General features: G+C 40.2%; 1 protein-coding gene across 1 annotated transcript in view; it reads left to right on the forward strand.

Moving 5' to 3' along the window:
- Positions 1–25,725, forward strand: part of CEP192 (centrosomal protein 192) — a 90,844-nt gene that overhangs the window by 24,554 nt on the left and 40,565 nt on the right. Inside the window, exons 10-25 of the mRNA XM_072154750.1 lie at positions 2,889–3,069; positions 6,823–6,948; positions 8,151–8,260; positions 8,348–8,470; positions 9,617–9,747; positions 11,048–11,110; positions 11,198–11,359; positions 12,842–13,001; positions 15,981–16,060; positions 16,165–16,242; positions 17,665–17,986; positions 20,182–20,331; positions 20,489–20,553; positions 23,845–24,054; positions 24,298–24,427; positions 25,043–25,161. Of these exons, the coding sequence (XP_072010851.1) occupies positions 2,889–3,069; positions 6,823–6,948; positions 8,151–8,260; positions 8,348–8,470; positions 9,617–9,747; positions 11,048–11,110; positions 11,198–11,359; positions 12,842–13,001; positions 15,981–16,060; positions 16,165–16,242; positions 17,665–17,986; positions 20,182–20,331; positions 20,489–20,553; positions 23,845–24,054; positions 24,298–24,427; positions 25,043–25,161 (2,210 nt within the window). The remainder of the gene's footprint in view (positions 1–2,888; positions 3,070–6,822; positions 6,949–8,150; positions 8,261–8,347; positions 8,471–9,616; positions 9,748–11,047; positions 11,111–11,197; positions 11,360–12,841; positions 13,002–15,980; positions 16,061–16,164; positions 16,243–17,664; positions 17,987–20,181; positions 20,332–20,488; positions 20,554–23,844; positions 24,055–24,297; positions 24,428–25,042; positions 25,162–25,725) is intronic.

Genomic DNA, 25,725 nt, shown 5'->3' on the forward strand with positions numbered 1-25,725 from the left:
CAAAGCCAAATGGGAATACATGCAGCTCACAAACTTCTATAATAGACACAAATCAAAACTTAACCTGCACAGGGACTTAACATCCTTTGAAGAGCTCTGCCTCTCATCCTCCCCAATACAGCACTCGATATCAGCAATATACAACCTGCTACTGGACAACTGGTCAAATTCTCACATTCCATACACAAAATCATGGGAGAAGGAACTTAACATCACATTCACTAATGATGACTGGTCCAGAGCTCTCCTCCGCACTCACAAATTATCACCAGTGGTTAAATCCCAAGAGACAAATTTCAAAATTATTTCTAGATGGTATTGGGTCCCGACCAAACTCCACAAAATTTATCCCTCCTGCTCTGACAAATGCTGGAGGTGTAATCAGATGGAAGGTACAATGACTCATATCTGGTGGCAATGCCCCCTGATCCAAACCTTCTGGAACCAAGTATGTAAAATATCCTCAGATATTCTGGATTATAAAATCCCAAACGACCCATTCGTACTACTGCTTTCTATTTTTCCCACACAATTAGACAACAAAAAAAGCCAAGCTCTTGGGTTTCCTGCTGACAGCAGCTCGCACACTGATACCACGTCCCTGGAAATCCTCCAGAGTTTCGACCGTCACAGAATGGTTCCAAGAAATCCTCCTCCTCCAGAAAATGGAAGAACTCACAGCAGAAAATTACAAGTCACGCGATAAACATTTGCAAACCTGGTCTCAATCGATAACGTTTCAGAATTCTACATCATTCACAACACTCCCTGACTAACCAACAATACCATAACATACATTCGCTAAACCATCTTCCTCAATAAAACCTGGAATCCCCCCTACTCCTCCCCAACCTCACCCACCCGCTCCCTCTCCCCAATAACGTATCTTCCTTCTAACTTACTTACCCCACTTTAGCTTCTGTTAAACAATAATCTAGTTAACTACTGTTCGTAGACACTACAGTGTTATAAGAATATGCATGTATAAACTGATGTAACTTTCTAACAAACTATATGATGTATTACATAACCTGTACCCTATGCATACATGTAACTACCCAGTAAGTGTACTACAATTGTTACCTGTATTTGCTTATCAATAAACAAGATTGATAACGAAAATCACCTGGATATGTTAAAGTGTTCCGAAGTTATTACCACATGTCAGATTCTAAAACTAGCGTTCTGTAATTTTGATCTCCAGTGTAGAACTAACTGCAGCAGTGTTATGCCTCCCCCTAGAGGCGAGAAGCCTGTCATTCGTTCGTGTAATGAAACGCGCATGCTCTCTGTAATCACGGTCCTTTTGGCAGAAGCTCCGCCCAGGCTCCTCCCACGCCGCTGTTCACAGGCTCCACAGCCGTGCGCCTCGCTGTTTGGGTCTGCTGAGTGACGCGCGCTGCAATTTTCGTACAGTTGCAGCCGCCCCCCTCTCATAGCTCCGCCCCCCACAGCTGAGCGTTGAGCCAGAGACCGGGGAGCCGTACGTGTGCTGCTCGCCCTCCCGCGCTCTGAGGGAGATACGCGTTTCCGGTGCGCTGTCCCGGGACCCCGGCCCCGCTAGCTCGGTATGTGGCACAGGGCTGAGCGAGTGTGAGAGGCGGGTGGTGCGGCCGCAGCGTGCAGATAACTTTGTGAAGTGAGGCGCCCGGCAGAGGACGGGGGGAGGGTCTACGTGTACTTGCGCCGCGCGTTATAAATAAGTCTTGTTGTCCAAGTGCAGACAGTGAGGGGAGAGGACATGGCCGCGGTGTTTTATGTGTCATGTGCTATCACATGCAGGAGCTACCGCCAGCCTTAGACCTCCAGCAGCCGGGGCTGCACTTTGGGGTGAGGGTGCAGAATATAGCCAGCGAGTAACACCCTGTGTACAGAAAGATTAGGGCGTAATATCGATAACCATTGTATCCCTCTTCCCAGCTAAATAGGAACTCTGCATGTCTAAAATAAAATGCAAATTGAAGGAATTCCACCCTCAGAATCCATCATAATAATTACACATAGATCCATGCAGTGTGACTTTGGTAATATTATACTTATAAAAAATCAACTTTTAAAATTCTGTGGAGTGTTACCAGACCCCCCCTATGTGCTGCAGCTTCCCTGACTGTTAAACTGTGCATGAGCACTCCCACCCCTTCTCCCACTGTGTGTGTTGAAACTTCCTCAGCTACTGCGAGATTACACTAGGGGTTGGAAAGAGAGTGTAACAGCCTATGAAGCTCCAGCACGGAGGCTCTTTAAAGTCTAAAAAAAGAAAGATCGGGTCAGCTCACTCACGTTCACACCGGCAGGTAGACTCGTTGTAGTGGTGGAGGGTGCTCGGAAGGAAAAAGCTCTGTCGATCAACAGCGACGAACCAGAAATCCAAAAGGCGTACAAATCCAGCACTCCAAAGTTATATCATCTGGTAAAAAATCTTCATGATTAAGAATGTAATGTAACCATTCGAAACGCGTAGGTCGCTATGGGTCTCTGGAACGTAGGTCGCCTATTTTTGTCTTTTTATTGATGGATTAAATAAATGTTATGAAGATTTTTTTACCAGATGATATAACTTTGGAGTGCTGGATTTGTACGCCTTTTGGATTTCTCTTTAAACACTCCCACTCCAAAACCCTTCAGGCTTATTACCATAATTTTAGATGTTGATTTTAGGAGGAAGGAGGCCATGGATAACAAATGTAAAAAGATTAATACAGTCACAGTGCCTGGATCTATAAGTGCCCCTGGTTTATCCTCATTGACTTTCAGTGGCTATTTTTATCATAGTGTGTGCGTTTCTCTAGCTCCTGTCTTTTCAGGTTGTTTGGGTAAGTCGGTTTGACTTGCTATACGTAACAATTCAAATGTTCATTTAATGTTTTTATTTTTAAATTTTTTTCTAGGGGAAAATTCTACAATGACAGAACATTACAATAATATAGAAGATGAGACATTTCCAAGCTTTTTGGGAGATTCAATTAATAGCAACCTCAGTGAAGCTCTTGGAAACTGTACACTGTCTTCAAATTTAGGTCTACCTGTTGCTGCATCGACTGTTGCTAAACCTCGAGGCGCTTTAGACCGGTAAGACTGATTTGTGAAAACTCACGATACGTTGTTTACCTTAATGTTTTATAACTCCAGTAGTAATAATGCTTTGATGTAATTTTGTGTGTAGAGATGAACTTTTTTATTATGCCAAGATGTAGTTATGACCTCTGGTACTAGGCAGCAGTTATTTATGGTTTTTTTTTTTTAACATGGGAGGAGCTTGACTTAATATACTGACTTTCAGTAGAAATTGATATAATATACACTACAAGCAGTCCCTGGGTTACATACAAGGTTCTGTAGGTTTGTTCTTAAGTTGAATTTGTATGTCAGTCAGAACTGTATATTTTATCATTGTAACCCAAGTCCAATTTTTTTTTTTTTTTGGTCTCTGTGACAATTGGATTTTAATAAATGTTTAAGCCTTAGGCTAAAGTACAGTAAATTAACAAAATCTAGAGGTCCGTTTTTAACAAGGGGAGGTCTGTTAGTCGGGTGTTCTTAAGGGGGACCGCCTGTACCAGTATGTTGTTAAGCAGTTTAACCCCTTTTATTTTTCGATGTACAGAGCTGTGTGATGACTTATTTTCTGCGTAACAAATTACAATTCAAAATGGTGGTATTTAATATTCCATGCCGTGTACTGGGAAGCGGGAAAAAAATTCCAAATGCAGTAAAATTGGTAAAAAACCGCATTTGTGCGGTATTCTTGTGGGCTTGGATTTTACGGATTTCACTGTGCACCCCAAATGACATGTCTACTTTATTCTTTGGGTTGGTACGATTACGGGGATACCAAATTTGTATAGGTTTTATAATGTTTCATACATTTAAAAAAATTAAAACCACCCGTACACATTTTTTTGGGGGGATTTTGCCATCTTCTGGTGCTAATAACTTTTTCATACTTTGGTGTATGGAGCTGTGGGTGGAGTCATTTTTTGCGGATTTTGATGACGTTTACAATGTTACCATTATTAGGACTGTACGACCTTTTGATCACTTTTTATAGAATTTTTAATTTTTTTTTTAAATGGCAAAAAAGTGCCATTTTCGACTTTGAGCGCGATTTTCAGTTACGGGGTTAAACGCAGTGAAAAACCGTTATCATATTTTGATAGACCGGGCATTTTCAGGCGCGGCGATACCTAATGTGTTTATGATTTTTACTGTTTATTTATATTTATATCAATTCTAGGGAAAGGGGGGCGATTTGAATTTTTAGGTTTTTTTTATTATAATTTTTTTTATTTTAACTTTTTTAAAATTTTTACTATTTTTCAGACTACCTAGGGTACTTTAACAGCACATTGTAATGAATGGGTTAACCCGAAGTAGCTTCGAGTCTTCGTGAGACCCGAATCTACCATGGCGACGGATCGCCGCTCCCCGATGACGTCACGGGGAGTGACGATCCATGGAAAGATGGCGGTGTCCGCGCCTCCGTCTTTTTGGAGCAGCCGGCACCTTTGCCGCCGGCGATCAGCGGTAAAACACCCGCTATCGGTGCCGGCCCGCGAGCCCTCTCCATGTACCGGGACCCGACATGTGACGTACTATTACGTCACATGTTGGGAAGGGGTTAACACCTTGCAGATCAGGTTTCTTTCGTGGCACAGCATGGTGGCATCATCCAAAATTAAATCTGAAGCGAAATGTCATTTGAAGGCGTTGAACAGTGAGTCAAGCTTTCCCTGCCTCAGAATGCTCCTGTAATTGACATAATGCACCAGACGCCAGGAGAGCCTGTTACTTCACTATTACTGTGAAGGGGGCATTATGACACTGGGGGAGCTTGACTTGAATACTCTATGCCTCAGTAACCAATTTACATTTTCTGGATGATTCCACAATACTGGTACGTGAAAGAAATACAATCTGGAAGGCATTACCTACTTTACAACTTTTTGGTAGTGGATTTTAGGTCAATTTCTGCTTCTGACCATTTTATAATTTGGTATACGGACTATAACTAAACATTGTAGAGGTGATCAGATCATAGTGTTTTCCCCTACCGTGTTTCCCCGATAGTAAGACACCCCCGATAGTAAGATGTAGTGGGTGTTTTAGTGGGGTAGGCTAATGTAAGACGTACCCTGAAAGTAAGACATAGTTAGAGCTGCCGGGAGCCGGGTGCTGCAGCCTCTTCATGTCACTGCTGTAGCTCCTGCCGGATAGAAGATTATGTGACCGGAGCTCAGCTACTCCGTGCAGGCTCCGGTCACATGAGGAGAGGGGAGACAGGGCTGCACAGTGTGGAGTCTGCAGCATGGAGGCGAGGGAGTAGCTTCCTGCTGTGTGCTGCTGCCGCCGTCTGTGTTACTGGGGCAGCTTCTCCCCCTCCTGTGTAGCTCCTAAACTCTGCTGCATCAGTCGGAACAGGAGGGGGAGAGGAGCAGGGGAGCACATGTCAGCCTGGACCAGCCTCTACTCAGCCCTGCAGTCAGTGACACTGAAAAGTATGTATGTTATGTGTAATGTGTATGTAGGTGTGATGCCTGATCTATATGTGAACATTGTGTGCATGTTTATTTACATGTATAATGTATGCATGTAGTGTGTGTCATTGTGTTTGCTTTCACAGTTCTATGGTTTGTGTTAAAACACCCATCCCCCCTCTGCACTGTATAATGCCCCTACTCACAATGTATAACCTCCCTGCACTGTATAATGCCCCTACTCACAATGTATAACCTCCCTGCACTGTATAATGCCCCTACTCACAATGTATAAACTCCCTGCACTGTATAATGCCCCTACTCACAATGTATAAACTCCCTGCACTGTATAATGCCCCTACTCACAATGTATAAACTCCCTGCACTGTATAATGCCCCCCCCTACACTGTATAAACTCCCTGCACTGTATAATGCCCCCCCCTACACTGTATAACCTCCCACACTGTATAATGCCCCCCTTACACTGTATAACCTCCCACACTGTATAATGCCCCCCCTTACACTGTATAACCTCCCACACTGTATAATACCCCCCCCCCCTTACACTGTATAACCTCCCACACTGTATAATACCCCCCCCCCCCCCTTACACTGTATAACCTCCCACAGTGTTCAGGTTGTTAATAAATGTTAATTTTATGGTTAAAACAAAAATCGACATTTTTCCCAATATAAGACATACCCCGAAAGTAAGACATAGTGGGACTTTTGGGGGTAAAAAGAATGTAAGACACTGTCTTAATTTCGGGGAAACACGGTAGAACAAAAATCTATTTGATTTAACGTAAGTTGCATGTACCCAAAAAAAAAATAACTACAGATTTTAGTATACAACACTTAAAATTATGAAATAATGACTAAAACAAATGAAAAGATGAAAATAATTATGTAAAAAAAAATCTAAGTGTTGGAACTGAATGTATCCTGAATGGTTTAATAATGCCCTTCCAGAAATGTATTTAGTATAAAAAATCTTTTATAGAAGTGAATTTATAAAAGAGAGCTAAGAGAGTCCTAGTTTGAACAATTGTCTTCAAGCTGCATTCACATGTTTCAGAATGAGGATGGGGTTTGGCCCGATTGCATATACATTTTAAGTAAAACACATGAAATCGCTAACGTGTACTACATGTTTTGCAATTTTTTACATGCAAAAAATGTGGGTTATTTTAGAAACACTTTTGATTGGGCCAAGCTTGTCCTCGTTTCAGTTGGGTTATGTTTAGAAACGCAATCCAACAAGAATGTGTTAATGCTGCCTCAACCCATTTGTGCCGTACATATCTTCTCAACCAAATGTAATTTTGAGTTTTTTTTTCTCCTCAGGCCTTTGGATGTTCAGGCTTCATATATAGAACATGAAAAATTGCAATTGCCAGCAAGCTGTGGTTCTAGCCTAAGTCACTCTGGAGGAGAAAAAGATAAATTTGTTCTTAGTTTTAATGATGATCTGTAAGTCGAGCTTCCCTGTGAAATATACCTCCTATATTGGATTATTTCTCTTCATTCTGACCCTTCTTTTTTTTTTTTTTTTTTTTAATTCTTTAAGTATTTTCAATAAATACACATATGCTACAAACAAATTGCAAACACAATCCACATGTATACGCAATTCCCCATTTCACCCCAACACAAACAGGTCAGCAGTACAATCGTTTTCCATTTATATTATTGTAATAATCCCTTCCCTTTCCAATTACCTAGTCGTTATTATCTGACTGGACTACTTATGTAAATGCTGATAGGCTCACTGTTTATGAAGATGTATAGAGGGATGATCGGAGGGGTAACCTTTTCAGCATTTACCCCAGCAGGAATTCTGCTTTCATTCTGCACATATCAGAAACTAGCTGAAATTGACTGGTGGGGGTGGGACTGTGCTCAACCTTTGCATTAAAAAAAATTGTTGATTTGTGGTTCAATAATATTTTATTTAGTATGCACTTCAACAGGTGAAAATGGGGCAGGGAGGGTAGTGGGTATGTGGGTAAGGAGAGCAGAGACGCTCCTTTTTGTCCAGGAGTTATGACCTAGAATGTAGAATTGCCAGATGTTAGCCATGTTTCCATATCTGGAAGGGTTCTGAAAGTGATCCAATGACTACAAGTGTTATGGTAGAGGTTATACTTGCCCTCGTCGCTAGCCTTTATCTCCTCCATGTGTAATATTGTGTTGAGTGCTTCCACCCACTGTTCCTTAGAATGGGGGAGGGGGTGAAAAAAGTTGATTTGGGCACTGTGATCTGCAGCAATTAAGTGACCTGTGTCAGATCATAAATCTGCAGCTGTTTCTCCTGTAGATCTTCAATGCAATGTGTGAATGGGATTTTTAGAAACCCATTACACTACAATGCTACTATTTTATGTAGAAGATTTATCACACGACCAATCAGCAGTTAATACACTACCTGTGCAGATTCCCAAAAACAGATCCAAGCATAGGGTGGGGGGGATTCTGGGAGAAATGGCTACCTGAGAATTAACATTCAACCATCAGCTCATTTGGTAGATAATTGTCAGACCACAGTTTTGCTTTTTCTTTTTGATAGAGCACTTGTTCGAATTGGTCAATACTTTGCTGAGCATTTGCTCAGTCATAGTTTTGCTTACTCACCTGTTGTGTTTTTTGTTGTTTTCCTTTTTTTTTCTCAATAGAGGAGATGTGAATGCATTTATTGAGGCCTGCAGTGTAAAAACTCATTTGCAAACAGTTCCACTGCCACAAAAAAAGTTGCAAGAAAGCTCACCTCGAAGTCAAATAAATGGTACCTAAAACCTTACAATAAAGTATATTCTTCACAGAATGTTGCCTTAACTGTTCTGTTGATTCTTTTTCATGTTTTTCATCTAAGATTTTTCATGTGAAAAGAGAGAGCTACAAAATTTACCAAATGTGGAGTTAAGTTCATCCGCAGCAAGTTTCTTAGAAAATGAAAAATTATTATCTATTGCAAGCTTAGATGGCAGCTCTTCAGGTAAGAAAAAACACTCCTAAAGGAGTTCCGGGCAAAAAAAAAAAAATCTAAAGAAACTAAATTCCACCATTTCTCAAATCCTGTCTTTTTTTCCTTCTTTACGACTGTTCACACGTGGCTTTTGCATTGGGTTTCCAAACTCGGCGCACAGTAGATTGATCACAGGATAAGTCTGTGCCTTGTGTTTGAAAACACAGCACAAATGCCAAGTTTGAGTACTGCCGAAGTCTCCCAGGGAACATTCGTTTAACTTCTAGTTAATCTTGGGTAGGCTTTGAGGTTGTATTGCTTCATTTATTATATCCCAGAGCCGAGTTTTGTAATTTTGCAAGCTTTGTATTTGTACGCTTCAGGCATGTCTTGCATGCACTGTGTCAGCTTAGAGGATTTTTTTTATTTGCCTTTAGGCTTAGCACATTAAATTTTACATTATTCAGACGTAAACTAATCTCTAGTACCATATAATGTATTCACTTTTAAGTACTCAAAAAATGTGCTGAAAACCCCTAACTTGGCTTATACTCGAATCTATTAAAAAAAAAAAAAGTACTCCTTTGGACGCCCCCACAGGAGGTTCTTTTCTGTCCAACGATGCTCCGGCTCCCTCTCTCTGTGCGGTGCCATCACTCGAGCTGTGACGTCAGCGGCTCGCTGACATCAAAGTGTGTGCCGATAGCGGTGCACACACTAGAACGTCAGCGAGCCAGGGGGCTGCCAGCTTTATACTGGGGGCCTGGGACCAAACGGGGTAATCCTAATTGTCAGCAGAATTGCAAATTAAATTTTTAACTATGAGCTGCAGATTTGCTGTGCTGTATTTCTGTGCAGTAGTTGCACAGATAATACAGTAGTAGTGATTGGAATTTATATACATCCCATACACACATTTTGGATATTTGCTATGGAAAAAGCTTCTCAGCTGCAGATTTTTGATCTTCAGGGAATAAGTGACTTGTCAGCTGATCAACTTGTAGGCTGAACTTGGAAAGGGCCTGTGTTTAATGCAGTTACATCTCCTTGCGGACATCAGTTGCTTTTCTTGTAACTTTTCATAATCTGTAGTTATCTAATTCTCCATAGATGTAACCTTAGATTGTGTATTGAACCGTGCATATGAGGAAAATTATGTGTTTACTTGTCTAACAGATGAGCTAGATGATGAAGAATTTTTTGATGACCAGCTAGAGGCCTATTTTAAGAAACTGCTACCACCAGGAATGCAACGTGGAATTATAGAGGGAAAAGAAATTCAAGATACAAAAAGATCATCCTACAGGGTAAAACACTGTGGGAAACAACTGTTTTTGTGCCGTTCAGTTTTCATTTTGTATGCTGATAAAAAATAATTGCTGTGATTGAATGTTATGGACAACAAAGACTCTATTTTTAGATCATTCATAAATATGCCCCTTTATTTAATGTATTAAAATGTTATTTGGGTGTTGTAGGAATGTGACTACTCACTGTATCATTGCACCATCTCAAGGAGTTAAGAATGGAAATGTAGAAAAACAGAAATTGTCTGTTTTTCAATTAGTTTTTTCTTTGTCAATTTCCAGGTTTTTTTTCTGACACAAGATTGTACAGTATACTGCTACCTATTTTAGAAAGCTGTCAGAAAACATTTTTTTCTCCAGATGTTCCTTAAAGGGAACCTACCACCACGAATCTACCTATAAAGGTAGATCGGGTGGTAGGTGGATGTATGGGACGTGAGGATAGCCCTTTTAAGAGCTAATCCTCACGTCCCCGCTAGCGTAGTATAAACTTTATTGCCCTAATATGTTAATTTAATTAAGCGGCTACCGGGGCGTGGAGTAGCCGGACACGAGGCTACACGGCGCGGCTACTCCACGCCCCAGTAGCTGCTTTCCCCCGCCTACCCTGTGATCTTCGGCGCGCAGCTCCTGGCAGCTGCGCGCCCTCGTCTGAGAAGCCGGAGTTCTGCGCATGCGCAGTAACTCCGACCTCGTTCCCGAGATCACGCATCTTGACCGGAGTTACTGCGCATGCGCAGAACTCCGGCTTCTCGGACGAGGGCGCGCAGCTGCCAGGAGCTGCGCGCCGAAGATCACAGGGTAGGCGGGGGAAAGCAGCTACTGGGGCGTGGAGTAGCCGCGCCGTGTAGCCTCGTGTCCGGCTACTCCACGCCCCGGTAGCCGCTTAATTAAATTAACATATTAGGGCAATAACGTTTATACTACGCTAGTGGGGACGTGAGGATTAGCTCTTAAAAGGGCTATCCTCACGTCCCATACATCCACCTACCACCCGATCTACCTTTATAGGTAGATTCGTGGTGGTAGGTGCCCTTTAAAGATAATTCAAGCTGAATTTTTATACAACTGGTAACTTTACATGAACTTTTATGTTTCTGAGGAGCAAAGATATTACAGCTATAGAACAAGCAGCCAGCTTTAATTCTGGATTTTTCCAGAATGCACCAGCCTGCAGTGCCTAAGAAAAAATGCTAAACAATATTACAATTGGAAAAATATATATATTTTTTTTTCATTATACATGCTGTTTTATTTTGTTCTTTATACATAGTTTTTTTTTACATTTTTGTTTACTCAGGCACCAAACTTTACTGAAAATAATCCTCAACTTGAACGTACAAAACACTTTCAAGACTATGATGTAACTATGGTTTCAATATCTTTCTTCACCTTTTTCTGTATCGCTGTGCAATTTTTATATTGCTTTTCGTTTTGTTAAACTTCTCAGGATAACTTCCAAATGCCTACTGTACGATTGGCTGCCACAGGCATGGATTCAGCCCCAGCTAGTGATGATGATGACGATGAAGACGTGGAACTTGAGCTACAAAGAGCTGCACAACAGCACTTTCATAGGGAACACTTTTTAGGAAATGGAGATCTACCTTTGGTATGTTTATTAAGTTGGGGCCATATATTTTTCAATTACCAGTAGCATACAGATTTGGTTTTATTTGCTAGTTTTAAACTTGGCCATACAATTCAAAACCTAAAGTTGACAGTATTATGTTTTATGTATGTATTTTTTATTTGTATTTTTCTATGGGATGATTTTATGGAGGGCTGCTAATACAGCTGTTTAATTTGTAATCCTTCTAATTTACTAATAAAATAAAAGAATGTTTTAAAAATTGTAAAGCAAAGAAATTGGAAATATTATGTGATTTTAGGTGGTTTACTTACTGTTCACAAAGCAGACAAAAAAAATACAAAGAAAAGTGGTGATTAGTAGCTCCAGACACAATTTTTTATTTATTTATTTTTTGTCCCACTGGCAATTGGATTTTTAAAATTTTGTGCTTTCATGGAAACAAGGATTATCCATAAAACTTCATTGCAGACACCTCACAGCTGCTTAATTCAGCTTGGGACTAAAGTAAAGCATCCAGAGCGCTTTACCAGAGGTCATAGTGGTCAGAGGACTGTCTGTAAGTTGGGTGTCCTTAAAGGAAATCTATTTTTTGATTTCATGCTTTATGAACCAGACATACCTTGAGAATGCTGTAGCTACAGTGATGCGGGCACCTAACTTATTTAATTCCTGAGCTGAGTGGTTTTGCTGAAAAAATAACATTCAGGACCTTCGGAAAGTTGGGTTGCTTCAGGCTGCCACTGATGAACACGTTACAGTTTTTTTTTTTTTAAGTCTTTAAAGGACAAAAGGTGTTGCCACACATGGCGTTTTGATTACGATTGATTACTTCTGCCTCTCGGGGAAAACACAGTGATTGCATCATCCTATGACCTCCGGTGATGGTCTCTGGATGCTTTACTTTAGTCCCAGGCTGCAATTATCAGCTGTAAGGTGTCTGTAATAAAGTTTTACTGACGATCCTTCTTCCCATGACAGCACAAAATGTTGAAAATCCCATTGTCACTGGGACAAAAAAAAGCCTTTGCCTGGAATTACAATTATGTAATTGTAGTGGTCGGCACTCGGCTCACCTTAACCTCGTGCTCACGGACACGTTGCAGAAATATTGAAGTAAAGGATCCCGGCACTTCGAGGTAGGTGAAATAAAATCTCCTTTATTTATGGAGCATAACAAAATATCAGCTGATGAAGGCTCGGGTAGAGACGAAAAACGTGTTTCCGTGCGTGATATTTTGTTATGCTCCATAAATAAAGGAGATTTTTTTTTCATCACCTCGAAGTCCCAGGATCCTTTACTTCAATATTTCTGGAATTACAATTATAATATATACTTGTTCCAACTTGCATACAAATTCAACTTAAGAACAAACCTAAAGAACCTATCTTGTATGTATTCGGGAACAGTGCGTACAAGTGTTCTTTACCTACTGTTATGTAGTATGGTCTGAAGTGACTCCTTCATACCGATACATTTTTTTTTTTTCTCCACACCCTCAGGCTGATGAGCCGCATAGACCAAGTTTTCGTCCTGGGTTGGAGGGAGGAAGTTCAGAGGAGGAATCTACAAATGACCTGAGAAGTGTTCCCACTGATATTTCAATCTGTAGACTGTCTGCGGAAGGTTATGGTGTGTGTTCATCTGGAGCACTTCCTGTTGGTAGGTTTTCTTCTTGTGTATTGCCTATTATCCATATAGTGTTTTGGGGGCAATAAAGTTTTCCTCCCCTTATAACAAACAGGAATGTATATGCATGGCGCTCTGCAACAGTCATGCGCGGCCATCTGCTCCATTAATCTCCAGGAGCAACAAGGGGTCCGACTGAGGTACCCGAGACCCCAACAGACCCCTTGTTCTTGTGATCTGTGCATGTCTCATCACTGAGACTCCCACTGATCCCCTGTGGATAGAGACTAACTTGGTTCTTGGGACAACTACAGGGAAAAATAAATATTTATGCTTGAGCCGTCACTAGTAGCATAGAGTTTCTAAATCATCTGACACTTTGGTTGGCATCCTGCTTGCAAAATTGAAATCCGCATTCCATGTCCTCAGAAAGTGAGGTAGTCTGAAAAAAAGAGGCTAACTACCGTATATACTTGAGTATAAGCTGACCCAAATATAAGCCGAGGCTCCTAATTTTACCACAAAAATCCGGGAAAACCTATTGACTTGAGTATAAGGGTGGGAAATGCATTGGTCACAGCCTCCCCATTATATAGCCTGCCGGACCCTGCCCCATAGAATATAGCCAGCACCTTCCCCCAAGTATATAGCCTCCCAGCCCATATCCCCCAGTATATAGCCATCCTCCTGCCCCAGTATATAGCCAGCAGCGGGGGAAGCCGGAAAGGTGAGTTTTGATATATTTTTTTTACTCAAGTATAAGCTGAGTTTGGGTTTTCAGCACATTATTTTGTGCTGAAAAACTAGGCTTTTACTTGAGTATATATTTTAAAGGAAACCTACCATTTAGAATAGTCGGTGTAAGCTGTAAGTACCGGGCACCAGCTCAGGGTGAGCTGGTGCCGGTACTTACTTTCGTTAGTGTTATAAACCGCGGTATTGCGGTTTTAACACTTTTTAAACTTTAGAGCAGAAGGGGCTTCGGCGCTGCGCGCGACCGTGCACGCAGCGCCGAAGCCTCCTCTGCTCTAAAGTGTTAAAACCTCGATACCGCGGCTTATAACACTAACGAAAGTAAGTACCGGCACCAGCTCACCCTGAGCTGGTGCCCGGTACTTACAGCTTACACCGACCATTCTAAATGGTAGGTTTCCTTTAATGACTTGCTTCATTACAGACCTGGGTACGTTTTCACTTATCCTTTCATGACTGAATATTTAGTGAATTAATATCTTGGTTTGCGGTGCTATCAGATAAACTGATTACTACTAATTATAAGTTACCAAAGTTACTTGCATGGTTGATTTAGGACAAATATTGTAAATGTATAGGAACACTTTAAAGGTTGTGTTGCTGTCACATCTGATATTTTGCCGTTAGCTTTCGTACCATCATTGTAGCTTATTCAACGTGTAAAGGATCCTATTGACTTACGTATGTCACATTTGCGTTTGCTAGTCAGTTAAAGGGATTGGTTACTTTACCAGGGTATGTATAAAAGATTAATAGCAAGCCCCTCCAACCACCGATATAGGTGAGGTGATGAGAGTGACGGTGTGCAGACAATAATGAGTACATGGCCCCCCTCAATTCGCTGGAACGCAGAAGGACACCGGACTACACCAGGAAGTTACTTGTCCTGCTGCCCTAGATTCACCTAACCATGGTTCCTGACAAACTTTAACAAGGTTAAGTACAATATGGTTAACCTTATTGGGGCCTGTCCCTCTTAAATGCCAAGACTTGAAGCTTTTTCCAGAAGGATATGTTACTTTTGTGGTTAATGGGCTGGCCGGTTATACAAACCTGTGGACAGGGGCTCACTTGTTGTCACTGGAAAACCTCCTAAACCAAATCTACCATTTGTTGAATTATGAACCGAACATACCTTGAGAATGCTGTAGCTACACTGATGCAGGATCATATCTTGTTTAATCCCAGTGCTGAGTGGTTTTGCTGAAAAAGTAATTATAAAATTCAGGACCTTGGGAAAGCTGGATCCATATTACACACGAGCTTTCTGAACAGCCAAGACAGGTCTAATCAACCTGAGGTGCATCACTCATGCACAGCAGCTGGGGGATGGTGCAGCAATTAATTGTTGTGCCTGGCAGGGAGAACAGTGATTGCATCATCCTCTTGTGCAGTGCACCGAGCCCTTGCACAGAAGCAACAGAGCTTCATTATCATAATTTTATAACAGTTTTTTCTGCAAAACCAGTCAGCACCAGTCAGCATATTAAACAAGATATGATTCTGCATCAGTGTCGCTACAACATTCTCAAGGTATGTTTGGTTCATTATGCATCAAATCAAATGGTAGGTTTCCTTTAAGGACGCAGCCAGTTTGTATGTTAATGCTCAGCCCTATTGCCATTTGTCTTCTATTGCCATAATTTTTTTTTTTTTTTAGCTTTGCTTATTTTTTTTTACAAATGTTTAGAAGGTTTATAGTTTTAGTAGCAAGTTCTCAAGTTGTGTGCACTACTATTTCCTCCACACAGCATGTGCGCTACTCCTCCTCCTACTACTACTATCACAACACACTTTTTTATAAGTGCAGTTGGGGGGGGGGGTGGACAGTAGGGGGAAAAACAAAAGGAAAAATGGATGATGATGGGGGAGGAGGGGGGGGAATGTTTTTGGGCACAACTACAGGACACATCAGAAATATTCTACTCTCCAACACCACCAAATGGAAAATAGGGGCATTGGAGAGGGGAGGGGATACTTGAATCTGTTATAACTTAGATCTGTCATGACTCATTGGCGAGTCTGTATTGAATAGCCAAAGGTCCTGCGATTTCAATCGCTGCCCATCTAATTGGTCTTGGAATGTTAAGGAGGATGTCAGGGTAACTTTGGAGAACAAGAAAGTGTCTGTGTCTGATTTATTGAGCGCTGAGCACTAAGTCACTGTACTAAGTGTCCAATATATTAAATCTTTTTCAATGTTGTGGAGGTGATGTTTGTCTGTGTACCATATTTAGCATTTGTGTTAAATTTTTTAAGGTAAAGAGATCAGGAATGGTCAAATTGACATGGCTACCAGGAAAATAACAGGAGAGGAAAGTATATCACTAAATAAACAGGTAAGTGAGATAGCTGCATAATTTTGATTGCTTAAAGTTACTAGCACACACCAGTAAAATTAAATGCAAACATGAAGTGTAGAAAAGCCTATATGTTGTTTTAGGTATCGCGTGATAGGGTAGCCCCGATTGGAAATGGTGAAGTCACACAGAAAACCAAGGAATCAGCAGAGAGTCTGCAAGTATGTATTGTATTAATATACTGCTTTTATAGTTTACTGTAAATACTAAAATTTCAACTCAAGTGTTAAGGTATGGAAAGTATTCAGACCCCTTTACATTTTTCACTCTGTTTCATTAGCTCATTAATGTACACACCCATCTTGACCAATAAAACTCTCACATGGTCAGAACTATTCAGACCCTTTTGCTTTCACATACAGTATTTAACTCTGTCAAGATGGGGTGCAGAGTGTACATGTAATGAGCAAAAAAACTTTTGATCTTGCCAATTGACAGTCAAAATTGTCTGAATACTCTCTGTACCCACTGTATGTTCGTTTTATTTTTTTCTGCTTTTTGTTAGTTGGCTTTCATATGCCACTGAACACTGACAAATAAGGACCTGGTAATGTTTAACATGGCTTGTCTTTACATAATTGACAGTCTATCTCCTGCCTGTAATCACTGCTTTAGGTATGGATGGTCATTTTGCCTCTTGTATTTAACTCTCTGCTTTGTATGAATGGTGTGGCGGGTTAATGTCTATAACAGTGCTCAGGTAAGCCGTGGACGGTGATCTACTTTCTATGGCACTTTCGTAAAAGATATATGACAATACTACAGATAGCCGAGTGCTGTTTATGGCTTTTTTAATGGCACTCACATATACTCTATTAGTGACCAAGTTCATAGGAACTGGTAAGACTGCATTCACACAAACGTATGAAAACGGGAGTATATACGGGTAGCGTATGGTCACATTAATTTCAATGAGCAATAAGGCTATCCATTTACATGACCGTAAAGCCCACCATTCCATAAGTGAGCCGGATAAAAATATAGAACATGTCCTATTCTCTCCTATTTCCGTTCCGTATGCACAATATAAGTCTATGGGATATATGGATTCCCACAGGACTGGAAAAATCACACATTCGTGTGAATGCAGACTAATGGCGAGCTAGTCTAAACAAGATTGTTTGTGTGATTGTTTCATTCCTACTTTCAATCACTAACTATAGGACATATCAGAGCCAAGAAAACTCTACAGCTAGTGACAGCCTGAAAAGAGATTGAGATGGAATTGGCAAGATCTCAGGCAGGCATTCTACAATGCTGAATTCAGCTTGGCTAAGCAGCAGGCATCCTTACAAATCTTTCACATTCAGTTTGAGTGACTTCAGTCATACTCTGCTTTTTCTGTACAGTATTTGAGAACAAGCCCAGCCTCAGTAGTGCAGAAAAAGTGACAAATGACAGGTGCAAAGCTCCTACTAGTCTGCATGAGGCCTCTGGTGAAGCACAGCTTGCCTCACTGCACTTGTAAAGGTTATTCTTCAGTCTCAACAGTATATTCGTAGAGCAGGAAAATCAGAAAGAAGGCTAAAAAACATTGTGCCAACTCTAATCAAATGTGTTTCTTTTATATTTCCTTTAAACAGAGCTCATTCACTCCAAATTCATCATGTTTAAATCCAAAACAAAACCTTAACTCTCTATATTTCCAAGATGGCAGAGTTTCAAATGGAGATTTTCGTTCAGAAACCTCAAATTTTTCACAGCTTTTCTCACATGCAAACCATACGTCTGGATTTGAGGATGCTGCCAGCTGGGACACTGCTAATAAGGGAAATGTCAGTCGAATAGCAGAAACGTATTTATCCCCTACTGGTTCCAACGAGACAGGGACTCCCCAAGACATCTGGCAAACGAGTGAAGTGCCATCATTTCAGTGGAGCTTTCAGCAGAGTAATATTCAGAAAGGTAGGTTTGCAAACATAAATGGCTTTCAGATTCTTAATTCTATTGTAAAGTCACACTTAAGCAATTTTAATTACCGTATTAGTTGATGCAAAGGTGATCTTTTTTGGGAGGCTAATTTTTGCACAGATTATGGGGCAAATTATGCCTGAAACTTTTTTTGTGTGGTCACAATTTGCAATGAGTGCATAAATTAAGGACCTTGAATTGAAAAGTTTAAGGACCTTAGATGTTGCAGGCTCAAAAGCTGAGGGCAGTATTTGACTGTCATTGTTGGTGAAAACCCCTTAGATTAAGTGGTTTATAAGACTCTCTTCACCATGAAATATGCAAAAAGTTTTCCACAGTAGGACAAGGAAAACCTTGCCCCTTTTGCTACTTTGTAAGGCAGCCTCCTTAACATCAAACATGAATTTTAAGAAGCCTAATGATATGATACAGGATTAACACCAAACCAGTAAATGTATTCCAGAAGGAGCAGATTCCCAACTGTAGACGGCACTGTTTAAACATGGCTGCATCTCTTCAGTACACCATAGAGAACTGGTTTAGCTGAGTGACAGCCTTTTTTTTTACTCCCATCACTCAGTGATGGTCAGTGCAACATTCCAGATTGCGGACGGGAACTCTCTAACAAGACACATTATAATCCATCTAGTTCTGTGAGCTCAAAATGTGGTTAGATTATGTGGATACAAGGTTTATATACACTTTTATTTAGCTTCATAACATTGTACTAGTATCTGACACATAGAAAGAGAGATGAAACACATCAGAGCCATGAGATGCCCATTACTCACCGATGGGAGTACCCCTTTAAGGTCAGCTGCCATCTTGGATATCTATGTGACACCGTGCAGCTGAAATTTCTGTCTCTCTCTGCTTTCTGTACAGAGACAGACAGGAATTTCGGCTGCACAATGTCACACAGATAACCAAGATGGCGACTGACCTTAAAGGGGAAATCCTATCTAGACATTTACATTTCATTCATTTACCATAGTAAACATTTCTTCAATTGAATGTAATTAAAGAAATGTTCCTGTGTGAAGATAATTTCTCATAAATGTAGCCATGTTGTCCCTTAGAAACTAGATAGCTTCCTCGGATAAGACCACCTCACGTTTTGCCAACAATGGCCAGACTTGCGCTATTGACTCCTGCCTGACCACCTGGCTTCAGCAATCATTACTACAGAACAGCTGTGGCACCTGCAGTGACTCCTAGACTCTCATTTCATATACCAGCACCCTGTGTCTTTGTGCAATCACTCCAGCAGTGGTGGTCGTATCCAAGGATTAAGTCTTGTTTCTAAGGGACCAAATGGCTACATTTATGAGAAATTATCTTCACACAGGTAAATTTCTTTTAATAACATCTAATTGAAGAAATGTGTATACATGGCAGATTAATGAAATTGAATGTGAATGCCCAGACGAGAATACGCCTTTAAGTCAGAAGTAACAGGGTTGTGTCTAGGGACAACTTAAACTGTCTACACCAGGGCTGATAGACAGGTTATACTTTTATCTGTGAAATGCTACATTTTTGTTGATAACATTGAAGTAGAGAATGTTATTTTTTTATTTTATTTTTTTATCCTAAGTACATATAAGAAACTTTTCTCCTCATGGGAATACCCCTTTAACACCAAGAATGATTTTTCAAGAAGTGAAATGACATAATGTGGGATTAAAGCCAAACCAGTATATCTGCTCCAAAATAAACAGATTCCCAACTATCCACATAAGTCTAAACACGATTACAAGGCGGCCTTATTGGGCAAAGTCTCTGTACAGAGATCTCCTACTTTCTGTTCATTCTCCATGCACATTTTTATTTGATTTGGTTTGTTAGGGCAGCCAGGGGCCTGACTAGGGCACCCAGGGCTGTCTTCTTGTTCTGTTCATTAGGCATTGTTATGACTACCTTACCCAGCACCCTTATCAGAATTATTGGGGGGGGGGGGGGGGGGCATTTCTGCTTTAAGCCTGATGCCTGGGCGGTGTACTTCAGTGTGTGAATCTTTTACACCCCCTTTCCCAACATGGCCTTTAGTTTCTCCTGCAAACACTGCAATTACCGTTAATTTTTCTTTTCGGCCCACAATATCCAGCTACAGACAGATCCTAGTGAGAACCACTCTATTTCCATTAGTTTTCAGTGTAATAAACTATATTGCTTTTCTTTTTATACAGGAAATCAAGCACATAGTAGTAGTGTTGTTTATCAAAATGAAGAAGGAAAGTGGGTTACTGATCTTGCTTACTATAAGCCGTTTCAAAAAGAAGCTGCAGGCTTGTCTGACTCTGCACATGACTTTGAAAATGGAGATTTTATTGCAGGAAGTAAGTGTGTTTTTGTTTTTGTTTTTTGTTTTTTTTTGTTGAGCTGGATGGGGTAAATTTACAAAGGACAATTTTTTTTCTTTGCAAAAAATTCTTTTCTTTGTTTGTTTTTTTTTTCCTTTTCTTTTTGTCATTGCTGTTGTTTTAATTGTAACAGATGATGTTCTGGCTATGCTTGATGAAGACCAGGAAGAATTTGAGAAAGAAAATAAATTCATTCAGGTAAGCTTTAATTTTAATGCTTGTTGTTGAATTTAACATTTTTTTTTTTTTGCGTTATTTATTTTCCACATTTATATTTTTGCTCTTTTCATTTTGTAATGTCAGGTAGTAGTATCCCATATTCTGTGATAAATTTGAAACATCCATTAGATTTGTATGCGAAACCGATCTTTAATTATACTTCTAAATCGGTGTACCCCAAATGCTGCTCTGTGTAATACCCAGCCACGGCCCAAAGAACCCACTAAAAAAAAAAAAATCCAATTATCACCTTTCTCGATCCCCAAAAGCCGCAGCAGCTTTCTCTGTGCAGGGGATGCACATTGGGCTGAAGCTGGCAGATGTGATGGTTCAGAGCAGTCTGCTGAAGGGAAGACTGCTGCTTCGGGGAGCGAGGAAAGGTGTGTATGTGTGTATATGTATATATGTATGTGTATGTATATGTATGTATGTATGTATATATATATATATTATGTTAAAGAAGGGGGGGAGAGTTTACAACAGGGCAATATTATGAGTGTGTAGGTGGGATGAAGAAGGAGGCTGGAGTTGTAATGACTGCTTTTTTTGATCCCCCTTCCTAAAAGGCAAACCACAGAAAAAGCATAATTGTGCACCCAACCTGGTCTCTGGAAAAAATTTTTGGGCGCAGCTTATTCCTGGTTATCAAAAGGCTGGGGAGCACTGCTCTAAATTATAAAGTGGCTGCTCGATTTTCCCCTTACAACAGATATCCTTATACTCAATCTTTCTGTTCTGAGAGATGAGCTTTCTTTTCTCATTCACTATATATAAACTGTTGGCTAAGGTGTCTGTCAAATAATGTTGTTATTAACAAGGGATTAGCAAACCACAATCTAAGTGGCTCCACACTTGCTGGGTCCTGCTTCATGGACTGAGCCCATTCCTGGGGACAGGACTACAAGCACCTTATTGGTATATTGTACTTCACATTAAATAGCAGCACAGACATTATAACTATTGCAGTGTCAGCTGTGCTACATCTTGGTTAAAGAAGACCTGTCGCCCATATTTTACTATATTGTCCCCATATCGCCTAAAATTATCTGCCACTGAGATAACTGTAATTTAATTAAAACCATTTTTCTGATATGCAAATAAATAGACAAGAGTCCAATTCTGAATAGAAAAGTCAGGTCTGTACCAGGCTGCCTTCTTTTGATTGGCAGCTCTGTGTCTCTACAAATCTCAGCCTGAACACACAGTAAATCCTCTACCTGTCCACTTTATGTACTTAGCAGAAAGCTGTCCCTCTCACAGCCTTGTGTATTTAGCACTCTGTGGGAGCTTCTCACCCCCCCCCCCCCCCCCAATGATGGCTGGAGCCAAGTGATGGTTCGTGGAGCCAACATAGACAAAGTAAGAAAGTTTGGGGAAGGATTTTGATGGTGGGAGGAGGCAGATCTCTGCTGGAATGCCTGCACAGCACTTTTCTTAAAAGGCATCGCAGAAGGAAGTTTATTGTGCTTGCTCTTGATGAAAGGTTACCATTAGAGGGAACCTGTCACCAGGGACCTCATTTTCGCTAAAGACAGGTTAGAGAAGCCCATTACATTCTGCTTTCTCAAAGTTTTTGCATTACCATATAATTGTGTGCTATGATTTACCTTGCACCTTGAGAGAATCCTCTGTGTAGTCCTAGGGGTCGGGCTTTGGTTTGGATGCATTTAATTGCTAGTGTCTGCTTTACCTGATGACATTCTGTGTTTTGCTTATACACACGTGTGAGACACGGACATCAGCTACACAAGTACATGACATGTTCTGCTATACACATGGCTGCATCCTGGACCAGTTGAATACACACGTAGGCTGCAGGGGGCGTGGCCACCAGCACCAGGAAGAATAGAGAGGAGCCAGCGCTGTAGTACCACATCATCATACAGGCTGTCAGTCAAGTACTGGGGATGTGGCTGTGCCTCCCCTTAATGAATAAGCCGTACAGCTTGGATATGATAATGACTCATTCGAACTCTCTCAGGTCATTTGCATACAACTTTAGTACCTGATTGTTTATGATTACAGGCATGTAGAGGGACAACGTAGGGAAAGGGGCAATGTATCGAATGGCAGTTTATTGTAGATATGCTTCATTTTGGGGATTCGTTTCCCCAGATAGGTTATCTTTCAGCAGGGACTCTGTAGTACACTGCCCAAACTAGGCACATGTAAAGCCACTCTCAAGTATTGGGCCAGTTTATTTTTGGTGTATTTTTGTAATTATAAAATTACTGCCGTATTCCCCTGAAGACGGCACAATTCAATTAGCACAGACATGCACATTGCAGAACGCTGAATCCATTTACTTGGATGTCCACTATCTCCTTTCCTCCTTGTGTAGGGGCATTTGTGCTGGTCAAAGGTGAGATATTGCCAAAACATTGCACAAAAATTTTATTTTTCAACAATAAATTTTCGTATAAATCATTTAAAGTGTGCCTGGATTTCCTCATGGTCTAGCGGGGGTAGGAACCCTTACAGTGCATCTACTTTTGGAATTCTGTTAGTTTTTCTGTAAATCCCCTGAAGATGGGTTAATTAAAATTTTGCAGTAAATGCACCTCAAAATGGCACCATTGCAACAATGAAACCAACAAGCTCTCCTATAGCTACAGTATGGGGAAAATATAAAAACTTAAGGCTTTTGAAATATATAGCAGAAAGTGCTTGGGCAACAGTCCAGTTACTAAGAGATTAATACAGGCAGTCCCCGGGTTACATACAAGATAGGGTCTGGTGGTTTGTTCTTAAGTTGAATTTGTATGTAAGTCGAAACTGTATATTTTATAATTGAAGTTCTGGACAATTTTTTTTCTTTTGTCCCAGTGACAATTGGAGTTTCAAAATTTTTGCTGTAATTGGACCAAGGATTATCAATAAAGCTTCATTACAGACACCTTACAGCTGATCATTGCAGTCTGGGACCATAGTAAAGCATCCAGAAAGCTTCACCAGAGGTCACAGTGGGCAGAGGGGTCTGTCTGTAACTATGGGTTGTCTGTAAGTCGGGTGTCCTTAAGTAGGGGACCGCCTGTAAAGTGTTTTACAAAAATACCTGAGACTCCCAAACACTCCTCATCAAAAAGATACATTGGAGCAATCTAATTTAGGCTTATGAATGCATCATGATCAAGGAGGTGGGTGGAGAATGAGCCTCTTTGCTTTAATATAAAATAAAACTTTGTAAAGTATTTTCTTTAATTTTATGTATTTCATTACTGAAAATATGTATCAAATATTTTTAAAAATGTGCTTGTTTTCCCCCATAAGGAAGAGAAAATGGATTTGGAGAATTACTCTCTCAACATGGGAGATACTTCATGGAAGCTTCCAGTTGCTGGTCAAGTATTACTAAAAGCATCTCAAATTTCCAATTTATCTCAGGAAGAGGCAAGCTACTTGCGTCTTTCCTTAGGGGAATTCTTTGGTCAAAGATCAGAGGCTTTGGGATGCCTTGGTGGAGGAACAGATGTAAAACGGGTTTGTATATATTTTTCCTCTTTATTTTTGATTATACTGTAAATTGGGGTCTGTAAGTAGATCTGTTGATGCTTCCTCTCCCCTGTATAAGCACACTTCAGGATGCTCTCATCTAGGACTTGCATTGATTGGTCGTTTTATATCTTAATAATACAGCATGTGTTTTATTTACATGAGATAGAAATACTTTTGTACTAGATTTATATCACTGGCTATAATAATTTGTGTTTCGTTTTTGAACAGCCTTCTTTTGGTTATCATATTATTTCCCCGGAGAAACAAGAACCTATTGTATTATTGAGGAATTCAACTATATCAGGCAATTCAGAACAAGATGAAACCATCAAATTTTGTGATGATACCTTAACTCCAGGTTTGACTTGATCTTTTAGTTATTTTCTTATTTTTTTTTACAGATTTATACGCCTTTTAGTATTTTGGCTTAGTATATATGGCCCTCAAATACTATGCAGCAGTGGTGGCGAACCTATGGCATATTTGTCATATTTTGACACTTACTTTTCTACTTGGGACTGTAGGAAGAGGGAGAATGTATAGACAGGGCCGAATTATTTTTGGAGGACCTCCTGCTGGACCCTGGAAAGAAGCTTAAATGATGTAAATTTTCCATCTTTCTACTGTGTTGGTGTCCTCAGGAGGCCAATATGATTATAAGTTGTTGAAGAAAAGGGAGCAATAAGTTACCGCTTTAGTTTTTGGTTGGCACCTCGCAATAAATAAGGGGAGGTTTGGGGTTTTTTTTTTTTTTGGCACTCTGCCACTAAAAGGTTCGCCATCACTGCTTTTTATTAATTGCCATTTGTTCTGAGAAAGGAAAGAATGAAGAAACTGATGACTTTTTCCTAAAGCCCCCAGCAACTGGAACCCTAATCATGAAGTTGGTGGTTATGTTTTTGAGTTTTTTTTTGTATTTTGTCTTTCTAGTAAAAAAACGCAATTGTTTTTTTTTACACTTTTCTTTTCTTAGAAGATCTTGGATGTTTACCGGATGATGAGAAAGTGACGTCAACAACATTTGATATAAGGGCGCAAGAAAGTATACCACATACAGATAAACATGATAAAGAATACAAGGAGAGTGTACAGGTATAATTTTGATTTAACATCAACTTGTTATGTTACATATAATGCCTACAGTGCTTCACAATTCTGGAAGCCTTTTTTTTATGCTTAGTTATATAATCAAATTTTTGGATCAAAGAATTAAGATTAGATTATATTACTTTTATTTTTTTTTGTAATATTTAATCTAAGAAACTGACCTCCTAATAATATACCACAGTAGTCACTAATGGTAAAATAGTAGAAAACACTTTACACCTTCCTGACACTTGATGTGATGAAAACTGCTTGTTAAGGGTACTACGTGTTTTCCCCTGCTCTTTTGGGGAATCCTATCAACTGCCTAACAACTACATGCCTAAGTTCCTGCCTTTGCAGGACCTAAAATTGGAACAAGCAGTGAATGGTTTTTCCCCCGCGCCCCCCCCCCCAACGCCCCCTTTAAATATGAGTAGAAGAAATAAAATAAATCAGGAAAAACTCCCACATACCTTGTACCATTGTGTCTGTAATAAGCTGTACAATAAATTAGAAGCATTATTTGGACCTGCCTGGCGAGCGCCGTCCGTTCACTTTTTTTAATCCTTT

Source organism: Engystomops pustulosus, chromosome 5 (genome assembly GCF_040894005.1).
Source record: "Engystomops pustulosus chromosome 5, aEngPut4.maternal, whole genome shotgun sequence".
Lineage (NCBI taxonomy): Eukaryota > Metazoa > Chordata > Amphibia > Anura > Leptodactylidae > Engystomops > Engystomops pustulosus.